At 37.0% G+C, this 21,907-nt stretch overlaps 1 protein-coding gene across 1 annotated transcript in view; it reads right to left on the reverse strand.

Moving 5' to 3' along the window:
- Nucleotides 1–2,255: 2,255 nt before the first annotated feature.
- Nucleotides 2,256–21,907, reverse strand: part of ntsr1 (neurotensin receptor 1 (high affinity)) — a 51,135-nt gene continuing 31,483 nt past the window's right edge. Inside the window, exons 3-4 of the mRNA XM_066673076.1 lie at nucleotides 14,253–14,337; nucleotides 2,256–3,205 (exon numbers count right to left, since the gene is read on the reverse strand). Of these exons, the coding sequence (XP_066529173.1) occupies nucleotides 2,956–3,205; nucleotides 14,253–14,337 (335 nt within the window). The 3' untranslated portion in view covers nucleotides 2,256–2,955. The remainder of the gene's footprint in view (nucleotides 3,206–14,252; nucleotides 14,338–21,907) is intronic.

Below are 21,907 nucleotides of genomic sequence, written 5' to 3' on the forward strand. Positions count from 1 at the left end.
CCTTTCTTTGGAGCTTGTACAAGCTGTATATGTGCAGCTGAACATTAGCATCTGCTAGGGGATGCACCTGAAAATATCTGTATTCACTATTTACAACAGGGTATCTAAAAATGTTTGGACATATAGTGTATTATAGTGACTGTAGGTGTAATATCTGCTTATAAATGGTGGTCACACACCAGCAGGTTTAAAGACAGCAGGTTTTACTAAGGACAAAAATGCCTTAAGCAATTTCAGAGGTTTGTTTATTGTTCACCATTTACAGCTAACGGTGTCTTTTCACTCCTTGCTTTCTAGGTGTAACAGTCTTTGGTAGAACATAGGAATGTGGGCTTATATACTGAGATTAGCTGGTAGTGTGAAGAAGAAAACTGCCTGCATATATATACACATATATATGTACACATATTGTATTACAACACACACACAAGGCAAGAACAATAATAAATAAATAAAACCGGAGTTAAAATAATCATATATATTTAAGAAGTAACAGGTCTCCTAACAAACTAGCTTACACCATCAGATAAACCACACTTCAGACTTTAATCTTTGAGAGACAGGAGAAAATCATCTTTCTTCAACTCTGAAAAAAAATTGTAGACACTTCTGTCCATTTGCCCTTTGTGAGAGAAGCAGTGAGTGTGCACAACTGATTCCTCTACTCTCTTTCTCTCCTTCCATTTGGCTTCACAATTGTATTTGGAAAAGCTCTTGTTTCCACTCTTGCAATCTCTCTCTCTCTTCACACCTCTGTGTTCACCTGCTCCACTGCATGCACAAAAACAAACACACACACACACACACAAATACTTTCTAATGGAAAAAAAAAATTCCCTGCCAGGCTACACGTCCCTCCAGGCTGAATCTCCCTGGTCTATTAGTGGAATAATTCTATATTGTTTGTACTGATGCCTAAACTTATGCCACAGGCTGTTTGACAACCATAGGTTACTATATTCTACACAGCTGGAATCAACAGCACTCTGCTGTGTTCTCCCACCCCTAGCATGCATCCAGGCACAGGGACCATTTATCAATCCAAGAGGACAAAAACGAAAACCCTTTTTGCCTCCACTCCCTCAGTTTTAATATATGTTTGTGTTTTAGTGTGTAAAACACAAATTTCACAAAAAATAATAACCATACAAGAGCTAGCATATCACCAAAGCACTCACCATAAAATACAGAGTACCAATCTTTCAAAGACTGGAGATATTCAAGCGCAGATCAGAGAAGAAACCACTATGGGTCTGAAAGGATGCTTAATCCTCAAGTAGAAATAACTGAGAATATTACAAAATGAATACAAACTGAGGGATTTTTGAAAAAGAGAACACTGAAATACTCTACACAAGAGGCCTTCAAAAACACCCCCTCAGTCATTATAGTTATGATGGGTCTTCTACTAACAGTTTATTCATAAAACTTTTGAGAAGCTCCCACAATCGCAATCACCACATAAACACAAAAGACCTGCTTATATAATTATATATATATATATATATATATATATATATATATATATATATATATATATATATATATATATATATATAGCTGTTTAACCCTGGGTTTCTCAGTGATGAGCAAGTTTACAGTCTCCTTCCCTTTCTGTTATCCCACAGTACCAGAAAGGAAATGGGTGGAAATTCACTTGCCCTCTGTTAATGACTGTCACTCGCCACAAAGCCCACATTTTCCACAACAATTTCTCACAAAAAATGGTCCTTTGTGAGAAAGGGAAACTCTACTCAAGACTTTGTTTGTATGAAAATGTTCAGAAGCAAAAGATGCTCTGCTTTCAAACATGTCTGGCCTCTTCTACCTTGGCTTTCAAGCTGAACAGTCAAGTGTCATCTTTTTAACCTGGCAGCATTACCACGGCGACATAGAGTGTTGCAAAGTGTTGCTGGGAAAAAAAGATTAGTGAACTGTGCTGTAGCAGCCTGCTTTCTGTGTCCCTGTTGTGCTTTGTCAACTGAGAAACTAATACAAAAACCTTAATGAACTGTTTATGTGTGTTCACAGTCACCCAGTCTGCAACAAAAAATGACAAAATGACTCCACATAAACTCCATACAAAGGCAACTTTCACTTCTTTTTTCCACAGCTTTGATTTCAGTCATATGCAAAAGTTGAAATGCCCTTGTCTGAATTACTTGTTTTGTTTGTTTTCTACACCAAAATATGTTTACACATCCTTTGAAGGTTACTTAAGTACATTTTCCTGTACATTCTAATGCAGTTTGCTTTAGTTTATTTTAACATATTGGGGAAATAATAATATAAAAGGGTGCCTTTACATTTGATGAGACCACATGCATTCATTAAATCATCCATTTATTCACCTATCCTTCCATCCATTCATCTTCTATAACCACTTTATCCTGAATTTCCTTCCCAATATGTATAATCCCTATACAGAACATGTACTATTTATTACCTAGAAAATTAACAATACTGAATCACTTGCACAACATTTTGTAAAAGACTGTAGAAATGTAAGGATACTTACACATACATCAATGATCCTAGTATATATTGCCAAATACACCCTACAACCGGTTGTTCCCAAAGGTGTATGTGTGTCATACATGTTATAATATGTCATTACATGTAGTTCTTTCAGTATTATGGATCTGAACATACATTCAAAGCGTTTTATATACCGTATTTACAGAGTACCATTTTAACCTTTCACTGGGCACTTGCCATGCAAACTTATGCCAATTTTATCATCAGCTAAGCTACATCTAGGCCTTTTATTTTGCACTCGTGTTTTTCACATGTAGTCTCAAATGTAATGTGAATTCCAGTTACAGACACAAGATTACTCCCACTCCACACACACAGATATTCTCTAGGCATATGCTATGATACATTCAATCATTACCATTGTTTTCTTTCTGGCACCAATGTAGTGGACTGGAGGGTCTGGACTGTTGTTAGTGGTCAGTAGACTGTCTCTTTGATGATGTTGGTGGAGAAGGTCTGGTTGCTACAGATGCTGATAGAGTGCCTGGTGAGCATGCGCTTATTCTTCTTGCGCCGGCATGGCAGGCAGAAGCAGCTGAGGGTGGAGAAGAAGATCTGCCGGTAGCTGGCCGACACCAGGTTGTACAGGACAGGGTTGATAGCGGAGCTCACATAGAACAGCACATTGGTGACCATGAAGAAATAGTGGTAGAAGTCGTACAGAGTACTGTGGGAAAAGAACGAGAAAAATCATAGTATACGATATGACCAAAATAAATGGTGGCTGTTTACCACAACTGTCAGCGGATGGTACATTATCTTTGCTGTAGTAACACTTCTATTAATCTGGGTAGCATTTACACCAGATGTTTGAATATCGCTGACTAGTTGATGTCATTTAGATAACATTTAGGTGTTATTAGTTAATGTATACAACCTGGCCAAAAAATCCATCCTATTTTTACTCTTCTGGGTAGCACACTAGATGACAGAACATTGGTGTGAAGATGTGATGCCATTCAGCCTCAGGGACATTAGTCAAGTGAGGTATTGATACAGACTGATTAGTTGTGGATCACAAAAAACACGCCAACTCATCATTAAGATACTGGCTTCATAATCTTCTAGATGATGCTTGGAATTGTGAGAGGTTCATTTAGGCTCCAATGTCACTGCTCTAGTTTCATTTCATGCTTTTCCTATGACAGGATGCAAGCTGTATGTGCACTAATTTATTTAATTTATTGTCAACATTTGCTCATTATTCTGTAATTGCCACAAAGTCTGTTAACCCTTTTATTGTGTTACATATTCTTATGCATCTCCAGAATTCAGTCTTAGAAGCTTGATACAAATTGTGCTTCTCACAGCCCAAGTATTCCCAAACAATTTCTGAGGTCTGGTCTCTTGAGAAGGCTACTCTATGTTCCGAGAATACCAGGGCATTTTTGTTTGAATTGTATTTGCCTTTTTCTACTTTTCTTACAAACTGTTGCTTGAGATAATCTTATATTTTCTGACCACAGCAAAGTTGTCTCTAAACAGTGGAAGGATGAATGTAAACACTTTCAGAGATACAGTTTTTCACAAAGATGACTGCTTTAACTATTGTTTATCTGAAGGCAAAAGTTGGTCACATTAATGTGTTAATGATCTTACTAATCTTACTAAGCATTGTTACCACGTTAACTGCATTAATACATAAGAGAGCATTAATACATCTCACTGTTTTTATTTCGATTCTCTGGAAATGTGAGTGGCTGACCTTTTAATGCTTTTACAGTATGTATTTTTATAGCAGCTGGAGATGCAGTCACACCAGATGCATTCTTTTTATCTAGCTCTTGAATAGGTTCCCAGAAATGTCTCAATATTTTAAACAATTCAAGCCTCTTATTATCCCCTTCTTCAAAGCAAGAGAGCTTTTATGAAAAGTACTCATGCATGTGCACGCACATGTACACGCGCACACACACACACACACAGGTAATTACTTAAGGTGACTCATCCGTTAGATATTTTAATTTCCAACTTTGTTCAGCACTGTGCACTGCAGGAAAGTGTAAAAAAGAAGACGAAAAAAATTAGTTGGATTATATTTTGTTGGTAAGTTATATTTTTTGCTTAACCATTTGAAAAGACTTGAAGTAAAAAGAATACTTTGTATGCATGAAACCTACTGTTTTTGCATAAGCCAAAATTGGCAAGAGTGCAAATGATAAAACTTTCTTCATACATTGAGATCAGACCAGCGATTTGACATACTTGCACCCTAATATATGTGATCTCAAACTTGCTGATTTTTCTTACTATAAAAGAGAAGAAAAAAAAAAACATGATGAAATTTTAAATCGATATTATTTTCATGATATCTGTAGAATTTGTCAATGTTTATTGTAGAAAGCTCAGTTGAAGCACTCTTTTAACTCCACTGTTTGGAGGCTGCACTGGAACAATCTGTCTGTGTGTTTACATGCAATGGAACTGTAATACAGCCAACAAGAGAATAAATAATAACATTATAGGATTAATACTTAAGTTATGTTATTGTAAGTTTTTGCATTTTATATAAAACTCTGTAATTAAAAAAAAATGTGAATCCCGAAAAATATTTAGCAAAATAATTGCTATCAGAATTGGCTTCTACTGGAATACAAAAACCAGACTAAATGCACTTTCAACAGGAACTACTTTTTAACTACATTAAATATGCCTGTGTTTGTCCCACTCCCCTACAGAGTATATAACAACAGAAAACTACAGCATTTACTAAAACATCTCACACTTGACACAGCTCTATTTACTTCCATTTATCAAGAAATATCAACAAATGTGGTATACATTATATTTGGCTATAATTTTCCCTATTCTTTCAAGAAAAAAAATCTGTGATGACTAATCATTTCTGCTTGTGCCAGAAGTACTGGCCTTCTACAAACTTCTTTACAAACTAATGTTGTCTTGATACTAGACTTGGGTTGGTTATATACCAGAAATGCAGAAAACATAGCTAAGTGCATTAAACATACAAAATTGTGATTCATATATTCTTCCATTTGCCACTATAGAAATGTGTATTAAAGTTGAGTTTATAGGAGCATGGTAACTGGTTAATGATTCATTCTATACACCCCACATTGGGTCCCCCTCACCACTCAATATAAACAGTTGTGTGTTGTGCATTGGTCAGTGCTGTTAAAAAGGTTGTGAAACCCTGACAGTATAAATGATCAGTGCCTGTGTATTAGCATGCATTACCCACATCAGCTCACTGTTTGTCTTTGACTGTGAAAATGACCAGCCCAGCATGACTGCGGGAAGCAATCAATCAGCTGGAACATCTAATCGCACTAATGTAAAACTGATGGATCCTGGTTCTGAAGAAGAAAGCGCCCCAACCTTGCTTTGCCTGACTCATAAAACATTTTATTCATGAACTACTTCTAATGTTTAAACACCATTCATACTCATTCATAGCTAATCCATCTGTGTCTATTTCAAAGGTGTGAATAGTGACAGATATATATACATTATATATACATATTTTTTTTATAATTTACAAATGTATACTTTAGAAGTGCAGGAAGAAGAAGAGGAGGACATAAAGGAGAGCTGGGGAGGAACAGGGCAGGTGCTGAATCCTGCTGATGAGAGAAAAAATGAGCTGAACAGTGATCCACAAGATGAAGCAGAATGAGGCATGGTCTTGGATCAATCCAGTGCTAAACTGATGACAGGCCTACTAAATTTACAACCTATCCACTCGCCCCACACAAGCACAACCACACATACACACACACGTTTCAACAAACAAATACACAGTTTCATAGATGTGAAGCACTGAACAGCATTTGTGATTTTGTTTAAAAAAAAATTTTTTTCTTTTGGACAGTGCCTGTTTCAGTTGCACTTAAACGTAATGTGACATTGCTATGTTCGAGTTGTTATTTTCTTTTCTAAAGACCCTTGGCTACTCAAATATGTAATCACTTGAGGTTTAAATGCTGATATATTTGATGCGCTTACTGACTGACTGACTGACACCTAATGTTGAAACGCACATGTCTTAAGTGTTAATTTATTTCACAGAGAGAATTTAAGGTGTCACCACTACACCATCTGTTGTTAGTTCAGCCATATTTCACATTCCAGCTCATTAACCAAATTTGGAACCGTTGGTCGGTGACCAGAGGTACTCTTTTCCCTGGACAAGTACTCATTTTGGGACCTAAAAAAATGTGTGTTCAAGGGGTCAGACAGTTGAGAGCTGAATTGGGACATGGTCACACCACTTCAGCGCTCTAAGTCCACCTTCCACCGCGGTGCAGCTCAGTGTTTTACTGGAGCCTTGGACAGAAATGTGTTAAACATTGTTTAGGTAATCTTAATCATAGTCTCTTCTTGTTTGTAGAATATTTCTGTGACACAGCCTTTTGTTTTCTACTATATATTTAACAAACAGAAAATCATCTTCTCTGTCCCTATAATGACATAAATAGACAGACACATCTCACCGTTACTGACTTTCTGACTAGTAAATTTCATCTGCACAGTTTTTTGTTTAACTTTACACGAAAACTGACTAAATCTCCATATTATTAAAGCCAGAACACCAGAGCGAGGTGTTACTCAAATAAACAAGGCTGTAATTTTGTTACAGCATCATTTTATCAGTCAGACCCTTAAAGCAATATGTCTGTACATAAATATCTAGTTCCAGCGATACCCTGTTCCTTTATCAAGCACCGATTGATAACATGTTAAGGTGATTGGTTTTAGAAATGTTAAATATATATATATATATATATATATATATATATATATATATATATATATATATATATAGTTTATTACTTGTTATGATTGTAAACATATACATTGATATGAACCACAAAAGCTTCTCCAGCCCTTTCAATGACAAGGGTATGCATTTTGCGCTTTCCTGTTTTTGAAATGCTAGAAACACCTGTGACAATGGTTATATGGCTAATGGTGGTCCAGCTAAACTAGGCTTGCCTAGTCTTTGCTCTTTTTAATAATATTTAAAAATATGATGGAATAATACTTGTTTATTTAGAATAAAGACAATGAAAAATTATTTAAGCTGTGTTTGGTTATATTTGATGAACTAATCCAATGTTATTTGGTGTTAAACCTCATACAAAAACTTTGAAACACTATAAATAAAAATGACAGCCACGGTTGACATAATCTGACTCAAAATGAAACTGAAAGTAAACACTGGTTCATGCATTTTGAAGGAGCGCCTTTATGTGTTTCACACTGGATTACTCCCAGAGGCTACCAAGATGACAGTGCTATTTTTAGAAATGGTAGCATCTGCGGTTTCTAAAGATATGCAGAGCACACCTATGCCTTGAGGCATAGTTATAAAGATGAGATTATAAATTGTGCTTTTACCCTGCAAACTGCAGGATTAGGGTAGGTATTGGCCAACCCGGGTTAATATTTAATTAAAATTAAATTAAAACATATATCTCCAAAATAGCAACTTTACAGGTGAAGGAAAAAACCTACCTATGTAATACTGACACCAAGTGTTTAAAATCTGAACTATAATACAATTTCAACACTAAGGTTCTCCTCCCCAGAAGTGAAGCTCAAACAGGTTTCCAGTTTGAGGAAAACTGGTCGAACAAGCAAGAGAACTTTAAGAACTTGGACAGCTAAGAAGAATGTGCCATAATCAACATATACACACATAAATGTGTTCATCATTTCACTAAAACATCTACCTATGCAAAAAAAATGAACATGCGGCCACCATTTCCCTGCACTTACAAGTCTTTTCTGTCCAAATCCACCTGAAATATTTTGACTAGACATGGCTGGTGTTACTTATCGATTTTTCTTTCCACCATAAATGTCGTTTATGAGGCAGATCTTCTTATCTACAATTTTCCTAGTCTAACATTTTGTTCCACCTTGAGTCTCAATCTGCTTTTTGACTATCATTTCCACCTTAAACAGCTATGTGAAGTTAAAGCTAGCACTATACTCATTTTGAAACAATCATTTCCTATTTTATCCATTTAAAACACACGACCAAGTGTACATCATGTCACTAAATCATATACCTACTAGAAAAAACGTTTATATTTGCTGTGTACTACTGGATTTCTCTGTTGCACCTTATAGAGGTGAAATTCAAACACAATTTTTACTCTTTAATTTGTTTAAAACACACACACACCATGGAAAAATACACATGAATCTGCATCAAAATATTTAAAACACACAAACAAATGTATTTATACTTTTCAGTCATGTTGTTATTCAGCTTCTTCATATTAAACACACAAAACACAGTTTTGCTACCTTTCAAACATCGCAATGCCTCACTTTCTTTATATAAAACATACAACCTATGGCCTTTACTCTATACATAGTTGTCTGTACTCTTATAGTTTTTTTCAGAAATGATTTGTTACCTGTTCAGGAGGAAATTAGCCAGCTCTGGCTCTGTTCAGTAGTGTTGCTGCTTGTGAACTGCCTCCACGTTTCAGATACAAGGCCAATATTTCCTCTCATTTTACTCTGTCTATGGTCATGGAGATATTTAAAAGGGCAATGGGGCATTTTGGGTCCAGTAAACTATAACATTATCTCTGTTCACTTGGTCATTTCATGGCTGCAATAAACTTTGTAGACCTGGCCACACGGTGGACTGTAAAATGATTGGACAGAGGGCGGAATCACAGGCAGGATTACAAACCCTGGGCATTTTACATTGGGCAAGTACAGTAAATATCCTACAGATTGCTCCTTTATCTCCCAATGGAAATCAATGTAAAAACATTTAATTACAAATAATTTTGGAGCAATTATGTTGTTAATGAAACGTTCAAACTATGTGAAGGACAGCTGTTGTGTTCCAATAATATCCTAAACTAAAAATTGACAAAAATGAAGATACATTTTTTCATTGGACAGGGACTGTAACATAGGAATGGGATGTAACATGACTGTCTCTCTGCTCACTACCCAGAAATGACCTTGATGTCTAGACTCTTACACAAAACTGGCTGCTGCAAGGTGATTAAAATTGGGTAAACCTAGAAATATGGAATTTACCACGTGAAATAGCTCTACTACATGATTCCTATGCATATAAATAAGTGAAGCACATTTATGAACATGCACCAAAAGCTACATATTTACACATTACTGCAAGTCTAGAAAATATATCCAGTATTTATCATTATGAGAGTCAGAATTTCAAGAATAATTTGTCCTCTCTCTCTCTCTCTCTCTCTCTCTCTCTCTCACTCTCACTCTCTCTCTCCTTTCACACTATGACTGTCTTGTATCTCTCCCTCAGGAAGAATGTTTCTTTATAAAACTCATCAAACATTATGCCTTGTTACAGCCAGAGAAAAAGCCAGCTTCTTAAAAAAATAAATAAATTATATTCAATATACAGAAATGTCCTACCCTACACATGTCTTGCCTAAGTTTACAGCTGGAATACACCTTCTCCTCGGGGTGAGGTATTAGAATACAATTCTGTCTTTCCACTCTACTGACTCACACTAATGAACATATGTCAGGGCACAGTTCTGCCAAACCATCTCCCTGCTGCTCGAGCTGGAAGGATCCAATCCATCTGATTCCAAGCCATTTGATCCCAAAGTGAGATTGGTTTCAGAACACCTTGTCAGATTAAATTAGGAGCACTGTGACAACAGCATGCCTTATCAGACTCAAAAACATAATGTTATAACCATGCACTTTAAAGAAATCAAATACTACAGCTTAAAGATAACGACACCAAATTGAGATCATGCCTTTGTGTGTATATGCGTGTGTTTGTGTGTGTGTGTGTGTGTGTGTTTGTGGCCCCATATGGGTTAAATTTGAAAGAAACATATATTGTACAACGACAATTAATTGCACATTTATATTTTGAAATTTAAAATGTATAAATGTCAACCAAAACACAGTTATTTATTTATGTTCCACACATGGTCACAGGACTAGGTTCTGGGTTTTGAGTATGGCTTGTAATTCACTCGCTCGTGTTTAGCAATCTGACACTTCTTTAACAACAGGTGCTGTTTTCACTCAGGTTTTGGTGTGTAAAGTTTGATATTGTTAGTAGTTTTTGTGTAGATCATGATTTTATAACTGAAGCATTTTAGGCTAGAATTATAAATATGTACATATCATAATGCACTCCGCACTTAATCTAATGAAACAATTTTCAAGTGCACACCATTTGCCGTCTTTTTATCTCTTAAAAATCAGTCTCTTCAAACTCTTCATCAGAATGTGTAAAGCCTAATAATGCCAAGGATGATGAAAATTGCTCTGTGCAAATTTCAGCATAAATCCAAATGCATAATAGCACTGGTATAAATGAGCCAATTTTCCTTCATTACACCAAATAATCCAGATTAATTTGGACTTGAGGATGGCTGCTGTGATATTCAGAGTGCTCTGGTGCCCAGGCAGACTGTGGAGGCACCCTGCTGTGTTGACTGGGTGAAAGGATTGAGAGCAAAGGGAATTTATATGCCAGCTGCTACACTGAGAAGAAAACTCCCCAATACCCATTAGCTAGCACACCATTCATCTTCAGACTGCAATTCCTGTCATAAAAAAACAGCCATAATGCAGTCAGTTCACAACATATGTATCTAAAACCTGACAGTGACCTCATGTTGCTAGATACAGTAGCAAAATATGGTTCTCTCAGTAGTTATGATATGTTAAGAGCAAAACACAGCAAAAAGTTCTGCTCACGTTCTTTTACAGCACACACTGCATAAAAAGCCTACTGAGAGGCTTGTTTGTTCCTACATAAAGTTAGGCATCCATTTTAAAATAAGCATAGTATGGAGTGACAAAATGCCAATACTAATAACTGTTTTTCAAAGTATTCCCGAGCCCATGTCGAGATATTTATCACAGAAGTATGCTGGTTTAAATGCAGTGGTGTCTGAGGGATCAAAGATCACAAGTATTTAGTTGAGGTCTTCGGCCTTGCCCTTTACACACCCAGTTCCGCGTTTTCTGAGTCTTTGGATGACATGCTATTTAGTAGAGATTATACAAGTTGTGCACATGAAATAAGTGCAGTCCATAGCTTCACACCAAAGCAAACTCACCCCTCCACTTTGTGCTTCTTAATAGGCTATGCCCTAAAGCCATACAGACACATTGCTAGGCCTTTTTGCATCTTTATGCAATGTTATGTTCAAATAAGCTGACTGTAGCTTATGATTGAAGTTTAACTTGCCTGTAATTATTTATTCACAATTGTATTGTCCACAGAGGCTCATTAGTTTTGTAGCACTCTCAATATGTGTGTACTATTATGCAAAGTTAGCTACTGTCTCCCAAATTTTGAGTACATTCCATCTTAAGAAATATAACTTGCTGCATGTTATAAGATGCAACGAAAGGTTTAAATTACAAGCAGACTGTAGCTTGTTCGTAGATGAAGTTGAACTTGCCTGTCAGCTTATATTTAGCAAGAATAAGTTAATGTTAATGTTACTCACTGATGTTCTGCAAGGTTTCATTTTACAGCCCCCTTCTCTTTATACATGAATCTTTCGCAAATTCAATGTATCATTTGACACTTATGCTGACAATACTCAGATTTATTTGCCTTCAAACCCAAATCACCTGTGCTCAGTAAATTGCCTTAGCAATTGCCTTCAATTCTGTCATTAGGATAATTATAATCATACACAAGATAAGATGTAAAATATCCTATGCCAATCCATCAGAGCTTCACATAGGGCTCACCACGCTCTCGTCCTACCTGCAGCCACTAAAATGCCTGTTGAATCCTACACGTCAACACTAAGGTTGCTGTGGCAGATCCAATCAGCAACCAGCTATCCTTAACAACTATGGTTACTCATTGAGCCCAGCCCATGAGCACCCAAACCAGCCACTGCATCACTAGCTCTTCACATGGGTCATCAGGCAGGCACCTCCTCTCATTGGTGTTTCGCTGAATTAAGCCCACGACACCTCCAGAAGGCTCAACAGTGAAGTTTGGCATCCCAGACCCAACCCCCTCCAAGCTAGCTTAACAGTCATACCTTACCTGTAATTATCAACAACCATAAATCCACACTGGCCTAGCTGATGACTAAGCCTGTAACTAGCCCCACTGGCACCATTAATGCATGCTCAGTGCCACAAGTACCATGTGATCTTTACTTGCTACATCACCAATCACCACAACAGCACCTAGCTACCCTTAACATCTACGGATACTCATTGAGCCCATCACATGAGTACGCAAACCATTCACTGCATCACTAGCTCTTCACAGGGGTCATCAGGTAGGCACCTCCCTTCGTCAGTGTTTCACTGAATTAAGCCCACGACACCTCCAGAAAACTCAATAGTGAAGTTTGGCATCCCAGACTCACCCCCCTCCAAGCCAGCTTTAAAGTCCTACCTTACCCTTTACCATTAGCAATTGTAAATTCACACTGGCCTCCCTGGTGACTAAGGCTGTACCTAGCCCCAATGCAATTAATGCATGATCACTGCCACCAGTTCCATGTGAACCTTACATGCTATATCACCAACAATCCCAGTAGCACCTCTACAGTGCATTTCCCCAAGTAATCTGTGCTCTCTTTATCCACAACCACTGACTAGACCTTTCAGCTGTTTCTGATATCTCCTTCACAGCTGCCCTTTGTTTCCGGCCCCTGATGCCAAACTGCATAAGCATCGGGTGTCCATTCTCTGCTCCAAGGACTTTAATGTCCTCTGACCTGACACTGTTGGCCAGGGGGTTGGCACTGTTGGCACTGGGGAGCGGGGGTTATTTATTTATTTTTTTATGTTATGTGAATTTCATGCATCATGCATGGTCATTTGTGCTCCAGGAATATATTTTACTTTTTTTTTATTTATTTACAATAATAGAGCTAAATACTCATCCCTTTCCATGTGTTTCAGAGTTTGAAGGTCTCTCAACCATCCAAATGCCTCCAGCTGCCGGTTCTAAGCTGTATCTGAGTGGGTGACATAGGGAGAGAGCATTGGACCCAGTGCCAGAGAGAAGAGATCTGGAGTTGGTGATAAAGGACGTGAGTGCTGGGAGCAGTGGCAAGAAGAAAGGGCTTTTGGGCCGGTGCCTCCCACTCCATTTTCTTGTGCATAAACACCCTATGTTGCTGATCATCTTTTTTTTTTTTTTTTCAATTGAATGAAGAGCTAGCAAACAGGGAGGAAACATTTTCTGAATTTTACAAACATTATATTAGATTTACTTAGTATAATGTACCTTTAATTCACACAGTATAAGGGGTGTCTACTACTGATTGGACATATTTTGTACACATACTAAAAATACAAAAGATTTCAGGTTTGGCTTCTCAGTTTTAAATGCCTTTGAAACAAGCAGCCCTTTGCTATTTTGTTGGGAGCTTATTATAAAACAAAAGCCCCAAAAATGAACTGAATGTGCTCAATCGGATGTCCATTTTGAGAACTGTACTTTCGGGTTCTGATGCTGCATGATGGGTTCTGGATCATCTCTTCTGCAAATTGCATTGCCATAGTTATGGCTTACGATACTTGTTCATATTTGAACATTGATATTGGGATTTGACTGCTTTCAGCAATGGCACCTTTAGTGATGCTGGATGATGAGCTCTGGATTATCTTTTTTGAATGGTATAGTTATCGTTTAAAATGCTAGTTTAGACATAATGACTTGTCGTTTGTGGATGTTCTTCAATGTAGAAGCTATGGCAGTTTCTAAAAATACTCACTTTGTCCAAACAGTGACATAACAGAACATCAGGCGCCGGGCGTGATAGGGCAGCCAGCAGACCACAAAGGCAATGACCACAGCTCCTGGAAAGATAGAGAAAAAATAAAGAAACAGGTGAATATAGTAATTCACTCAAAATATCTATTCCTCTATATCATGTACTTTCTGACGTTATTATTTCCACTTGTTAAGAAGGATGTTAGAAATTAGCAATAATAATGGAGAAAGGGTAAATTCATTTTACAGAGTTGCATTTATTTTTGTGATCAACTGATCTCACATGACATTTCCCATTCCTTGCACAGACATACAGTCATGGGTAACTTTTAATGCAAAGCCGATGAATTCGGCTCCCAGATCTAATGAAGCAAACCTAGCCAGACTAATGATGTCCAAACAGTTCGACTGAGGCAATGATCAGGTCAGTAGTTACACATATTCTCTACCCAGAGACAGAGTATGTGAAAAGAGGAGAGAGAGGGAGAGAGCAAAACACAGAGTTGAAATGGATGAATGGAGTCTAAGTATGTCAAATTACATGACACCAGTTATTATTTAATCAAGTAAACATTCATTTATACACATTTGTATAAACCAAATGCCATGACGATGATGGGGAAAAACAATGAATGAAATTAATTAAAAGCATAAAATTCTAAGAGTCAAATCATCTACTGAACACTGAGAGGAAATCTTTGCATTATCTTTTATCTAGAACTTAATTCAAGTTTTAATTGGAACTCACAATTTTCTTTGTTGGTCTAAGTAAAGTGGTTGTGATACTCTTTGATGTTGATGAAAGATATATATATATATATATCACCAGACACTTTTTTGAGTCGCCAATCCTCCTACCAACGTGTGTTTTTGGACTGTTGGAGGAAATCGGAGCGCCTAACAGTCCGAAGGGGACTTGAACCCACAATTTCCTGTGCGACTGTAACACTACCTGTGTGGGTTTCCACACATTGGTAGGTGGATTAGCGACTTAAAAGTATCTGTAAATGTGAGTGTTTGTTACCGTGGGGACAATGAATGAATGAATGTATGAATTGTGTTATCATTCATTAATTCTCTCATTTTTCTCTACACTCCTCTCACACTCTCTCTCTTTCCTGCTCCCTATATCCCCTCTGGTCTCCCTTTCTCTCTGACTCACACACTCTATGTGTGTGTTTGACCTGTCTCCTCTGGATCTTTATTACTCTCTACTTCCTCACACTATCATTTCTGACAGATGTATTTAATTGCCTTTGTTTTTTCAGTGCTCCACACCTAAGAAAATATGCTGTGCACTGTGTGAATCTCTTATGTAGTTTAGAGATATTTAAGAGGGTTTAATAATGTAATAAAAGAAAATAAACTTTTTGCTAGTAAGCTCATTATTCAGTTTAATATTTTGCTAAAACATATTGAGCAACACAACTGCAGCAAGAGCATGGACTGACCTTCCTTTCCACTGATATAAACAACTAGATGTGTCTGATTCAGAAATTATGAGCTCAGTTAAAATTCAGAATTTATAATAATTAACAAAACTTATTTAAGTTACTCTATGTGGACTCCGCTGTTCAAATGTGCACAAACACCTTGCATAATGACATTATTTGTCTCTTTTCTTAGTCTGTCTTTAATATGTTCCTGTAAGTATGCAAATTTCATGCTACGATTTTGATGTTTCCGTACATAGAGCTTTATGTATTCTTCTAGGTCTTAGTGTAGGACATTAGTGTGTTTCAACTAAGTTTCTTTCTCAGGTTCTCTAGTATGTCAGTTCTATTGCCTTTCATCTAGTGTGTGTGTGATTGTAGTGTGTTGCTAGTGCAGTAAACTACTACCTGCATGCATTATGCTATCTCCTCATCTGAGACTCACCCACATCCTTACACATAATCACTATAAAGAAAAGCAGAAACGGTGATTCAGATCTAATCATCCAACAGCAGACCACACCTCACTAATGATCCCATGACTGAGGGAAGTTAAATTCACACATATATATTTCTTTCCGAGGGTGTGTTATGTTTGGAAAATGTTGTATTTGCATTTTTCAAGCTTTTATTTTTTCTTTTTCTTTTCCCAATATTAAGGGGTGGACTGAACTCCTTCAGACAGTGATGAGGCCTTGCCTGAGAACTTGGAAAACAGATACATCAAATGGTAGCTTGCCTCATTGTTCGTCTATGATGAGGTCTCAGTCAAGAGCTTCTATATAGCTGCTGTTTTTTGAAGCAGCACATGGGATGAGTGTGATCTCTGTAGCCTTTATTTTTCATTTCCTTTGTTTCTGTCTGTCATCCAAGAAGAAAAAAGTCCTTCCTGAAGTGGGCTAGCCTACTTTGAAAGCTCTTTGGTAGAGTCCATTTTGTATCACTTTCATACCTTGTCAGTCAGCCTTTGTTGGGCAACTGTGGCGTTTGGGGACAGGTGATTGTCCTCAAAGTGAGATAACATTTGATGTTGCTGGGTGGTAATAGCTGGCACCAAAACCCTTTAATAAGCTCCCTGTTCAGTCTGTCCACAACAAAAGAATGTAATGTGGCAGAGCTGATGTGTTTACACTGGACTAGTGTAGGGCTGTTATGTAGAGTTTTTTGCAGCAGCGCAGTAGATGAACTTATTTAAATGGATATCATTTGAAATTAAATTAAATGTGTGCCTGTAAACATAGGGCCTCCCAATACCATCCATCCATCCATTATCTGCAACCGCTTATCCAATTTAGGGTCACGGGGGGGTCCAGAGCCTACCTGGAATCATTGGGCGCAAGGCGGGAATACACCCTGGAGGGGACGCCAGTCCTTCACAGGGCAACACAGACACACACACATTCACTCACACACTCACACCTACGGACACTTTCGAGTCGAGTTTCGAGTAGGTGCTCTATAAATAAAGTTGTTGTGTCTTACCTTTAGTTTGTTTATTAATTAGCTTAATCTATTAATTAACTTATCTTATCAGCTTAAAAGATACTGTAAATGTCATTACGTTACAGTAAGAAAATAAACAAACAGGGTATTGTTTCATTGTAGCCTACACAGTTTGTAGTTGATTATCAGTGCAAATAATTTTAGGTTGTGGTAGCCAGATATAATCAAACTATAGATCCCATTAACATTTTCATTCATTATCTGTAACCGCTTATCCAGTTCAGGGTCACAGTGGGTCCAGAGCCTACCTGGAATCATTGGGCACAAGGCGGGAATACACACTCAAGGGGGCGCCAGGCCTTCACAGGGCAACACACACACACACTTTTGAGTCGCCAATCCACCTAATGTGTGTTTTTGCACTGTGGGAGTAAACCGGAGCACCCGGAGGAAACCCACGCGGACACGGGGAGAACACACCAACTCCTCACAGACAGTCACCCGGAGCGGGAATCGAACCCACAACCTCCAGGCCCCTGGAGCTGTGTGACACTACCTGCTGCGCCACCGTGCCGCCCCGCCTCCCAATACCAATTTCTGTATTTCTTCTTTGGGACCATAATAGATAGCCCATGAGGAATCTTTACAGTGTTCTAAGAACATAGGGCTGTAAATATTTGAATCATCCTGTGGACCCTGGGAATATAGCATCTTGAGAAAACATAGGGGCAATGTTTAGTAAAGAAAAAACCTAGATCATGTCAGTTAAAATTATTTCTTTAAATAGCAAAATGTCTGCTTTCTGAATCTGACTTAACAAAGTTTTTATTTTTTTTTTTTTTTTTTTTTTTTCAATAGAACAGTGTCACATCTCTTATGAGAGGATCAGCTGAACAGTGCATCCACAGGGAGCATCACTCCTATAGCAAAACAGTACAAATAACCCTAACGTATCCTGCACTTTACATAATTATTTTATCAAAAAATAAGTTATTTACAGCTGTTGATTAGTTTGCTAACTTAGCTTGCGTGTTCCTATATCAGCAAGTGCCTAAAATCATGACTCACATTTGTAGCAATTCTATCCACTCAGACATGGAGGCCAATTTTTAGGCTACTTTTTATTTATAATTTATTTAAGCAGGTTAGATCCATTGAGAACAAAAGTTGGACCTGTCCAAATATGGCAATATTCAGATAAACACATCTTATGTGAAACTGTGAAACATCTACACAATTATGTTATAACAATAGCAAAAAACCTGCTGCCAGTATTTTACTCTATTTAATTCATAATATTCATAATATGGAAACACTGCTGCCAGTAGTTTACTGTATTAACATTACAATAAAAAAACTAACATTTAATACAATACTAGCACTGTAAAAATATGGTAAACAGCTGTAAGTTTTTTTGTGTTTGATTTAGAGTGGTGTTTGTGATTCAGAACTAGTGATCCAACATCAGTACTTGACCTCACTAATACTCATGTAGCTGAATGCAATCCCATAAATAAAAATTTCCACAATTTAATCTAAACCGTGTTAGAAGAGTAGATGTTAATTTCAGAAGTAGTATGCGATGAGCATACAAGCTTTTCTGTCATGCTTTTTAAGCACATCTCAGTTTAATGTTGTCTGTCCCAAACTAATTATTGAGACCATTTGTTAATCCCATTTTAAATAAATTTTAAAAAGAAGGCACCCAATAATGTCATGTCATGCCTAAGAAGTCACTAAAAAGAGTTCTTTATTAAAAATAGTTATTTATTTCAAGGCCTCAAATTAAAAAAAATAATAGTGTCCCTGTTAAAAAAATCAATGGAGAAGCTTTAAGTAATTATTCACTCTAAACTGTCATACACTTCAAACTGAGGAGGCACTTCACCTGTTACTGACATCATCTTTCATGGTTAATGTCATTGTTTGAAAAACTAGCTAATCAACATATAATTTTAGGTCCATTTATACTGTCCTCATTCTTTTGGATATTTACTCACTCAATACACACTAACTTTGTTGGTTGTCCATAATTCACAAAGCATTTCAACATTTTATTTCTGATAGAAACAGCACAGAAAAAATTCAAAATAATACAATGAATCTTTCTCTGAACAAATTAGCAACATCTAAATGGGACAAGAGCTCTCTCTCTCTCTCGTGCTCTCTCTCTCTCTCTCTCTCTCTCTCGTGCTCTCTCTCTCTCTCTCTCTCTCTCTCGTGCTCTCTCTCTCTCTCTCTCTCTCTCTCGTGCTCTCTCTCTCTCTCTCTCTCTCTCTCGTGCTCTCTCTCTCTCTCTCTCTCTCTCTCGTGCTCTCTCTCTCTCTCTCTCTCTCTCTCCACCTTTCTCCTCTCTTCATCTCTTCTCAGTTGGGATACATTTCTTATGTTTTCCTTTTTTCTGTATCTCTACAGTTAATTTAAAGACATGAGTTTTGTTTTAGAGCGACGAAAAGCTGTCAGTGTATAACAGCTTGTAGCAGATGTTGAAGACAGGTCAAGACTATAAATTGTTTTCAGTGTTTTGAAATTACAGCTGTAAGCATCGAGCTGAAGTCTGAGACTTAGTTGGGTTTGAAAAGATGGTATTTTTTTTAAATAATGCCTTTATTTAACTTCAATTATCCAACTGTAACAGGATTAAAAGGGCACTATTCTTATTTCTGCTTAAAGTAAGACAGTAAATGCTAATACTGCTATTATATAGCGTTTGCTGTTCTAAATTGCATGACTACAACATATACGTAATATTAAGATCCTGCATGTGTGGGTTGATGTCAGTTTCCTCTCCAACAGTAATGCACACCAAACCTCTTTGTATGCTAATAGCAATAAAAATAGCGTTGTGAAAATGTTTCTGCCTGCTACATTAGTAAGTGAGCTAAAAGAAAAATAATACATTTTCCTTAAAAAAAAGATGATTTGTTTTCAGGTTTTAAGTCGCTAAACACCTGTTTATTTAATTTACCTTGGTGTCCACCTTTTGGAGTGAATAATTCCATATAACTTCAGTGGCCTGAGGTAAACTGCTCTTATAGGCTTTTTAATTATGTGAGCGGGAAGTGAGTGTTCTGATGAATAGTACATGGGAATATTTTCTAATATTAATTGTATATAGTTGTATAATGCACTGTTTTACACACACACACACACACACACATACACAAACATCAGTTTTTATTGTCTGTGCACTTGCTTGGCCATCAGCAGAGCTTTGATTCAGATTTACTGATGTGAACTCTTGTAGACTCCTCAGTAAATGCCTACTTTGGAGCAAATTCAACGTTCAGAGCAAATCGTTTTCCCAATAGCCTGTTGTTTATCCTGTCCCATAAGAGGACTCTGCCTTTTACTGCGCTTCATTGAAATTCAATTTAAGGGAAGACGCAAAAGCAAGAGTAAAGCATTAAATGAATGGAGAAGAATGAAAACATCTCAAGCGCTTTGTGACCTCACATGGTCATGCTGGGCCATGGTCATCACAGCAGATTTACTCCAATTACAATCTGTCACCCTACTATCAGATTTATATTGCTTTTCGTGGACTTTGTCCACTAAGCGACAGAATAAAGTGAAGCAGTGACATCTGACATTTGTTTTGGTGCGTGTACATGTGTGTGTTTATTCCAGAGTTCATGTAAAGAATATACTGGCTCTGAATGACAGGGGGGATGTTGGTGGGAAATCACTGGAACTCAGAAAATACAGACCAGTTTTAAAGAAAGTTTAAGGAATTATAGAAGTCATGACCTAGTCATTCACATTCCATGTGATGCTTTCATTTAGAACATTTTAATGTAAATATGTCATAAGTAATTTTTTATTACATATTTCTTATTTTCTTCTTTTGCAGCAGTGAATTAAAGTTGCTGAAGATAGTCCTTTGGTTGTAAATTATAAATAAATAAATAAAAACTGGCTGCTCTAGTTTAAACCTTTACAACATGTAAAAATGTTCCATACAACATATCTAGGTTGAAGCTAGATACTAGCCTGTATTTCACCTTGGTAAACTTGTTTCAATAAAGAGCCTCTGAAAATGAAATGAAACCCAGATTGACCCTTCTAGAAGGCCTATACTTTTGTATCACTAAATAACTCAAACAAACCTTTCAATTCCAACCAAAGCATAACAGTGTAGTAGGAGTGTTCCTACAATATTCGCAAATGTTTCCATATATCAAGCAATGTTATTAAACTAAATACATGTATACTCAAATAAGGCATAATTAAGACTAGCAGTTCTATTAATTTACTGCACCTTTTAAGCCTTGTACATGGTAAGTCCTGTCTGTCACTGTTTGCATAATATCCCCTAATTTTAGTAAATTTACATTGAGCTGAATAATATTCTTTCAGGCCATGTTAAACCATGGGATCATATATGATCCTTATGTAGAATAATATAGACTTATGTAAATGTAAACATGTCATGTATTTCTTTGTCATTGTATGACATAATGAAATGTGTATTTTGCATTTAACACAGCTGAATTATGTTCTGTGGAAGACAAAGCACTGTCTAAAATGTTTAGATTTAAAATGAGTGGCTTTTGTGACCCATATCTAAATATCCAACATTAGTACTTGACCTCAATTGGCTGATGGACATCATGTACTCACAGCAGTGTACTATACAGTATAGTGTAAACCTTTGCTGAATGTATCAGCAAATGAGGACACTGCTAATTAGGAAGAATGGATGAGAAAGTGTCCACAAATGCTTGGCTGTATAGTACAGCTCTGAAAAATGTACAAAAACAACCCATTCTCACTTACA

The sequence above is a fragment of the Hoplias malabaricus genome, chromosome 5 (genome assembly GCF_029633855.1).
Source record: "Hoplias malabaricus isolate fHopMal1 chromosome 5, fHopMal1.hap1, whole genome shotgun sequence".
NCBI lineage: Eukaryota > Metazoa > Chordata > Actinopteri > Characiformes > Erythrinidae > Hoplias > Hoplias malabaricus.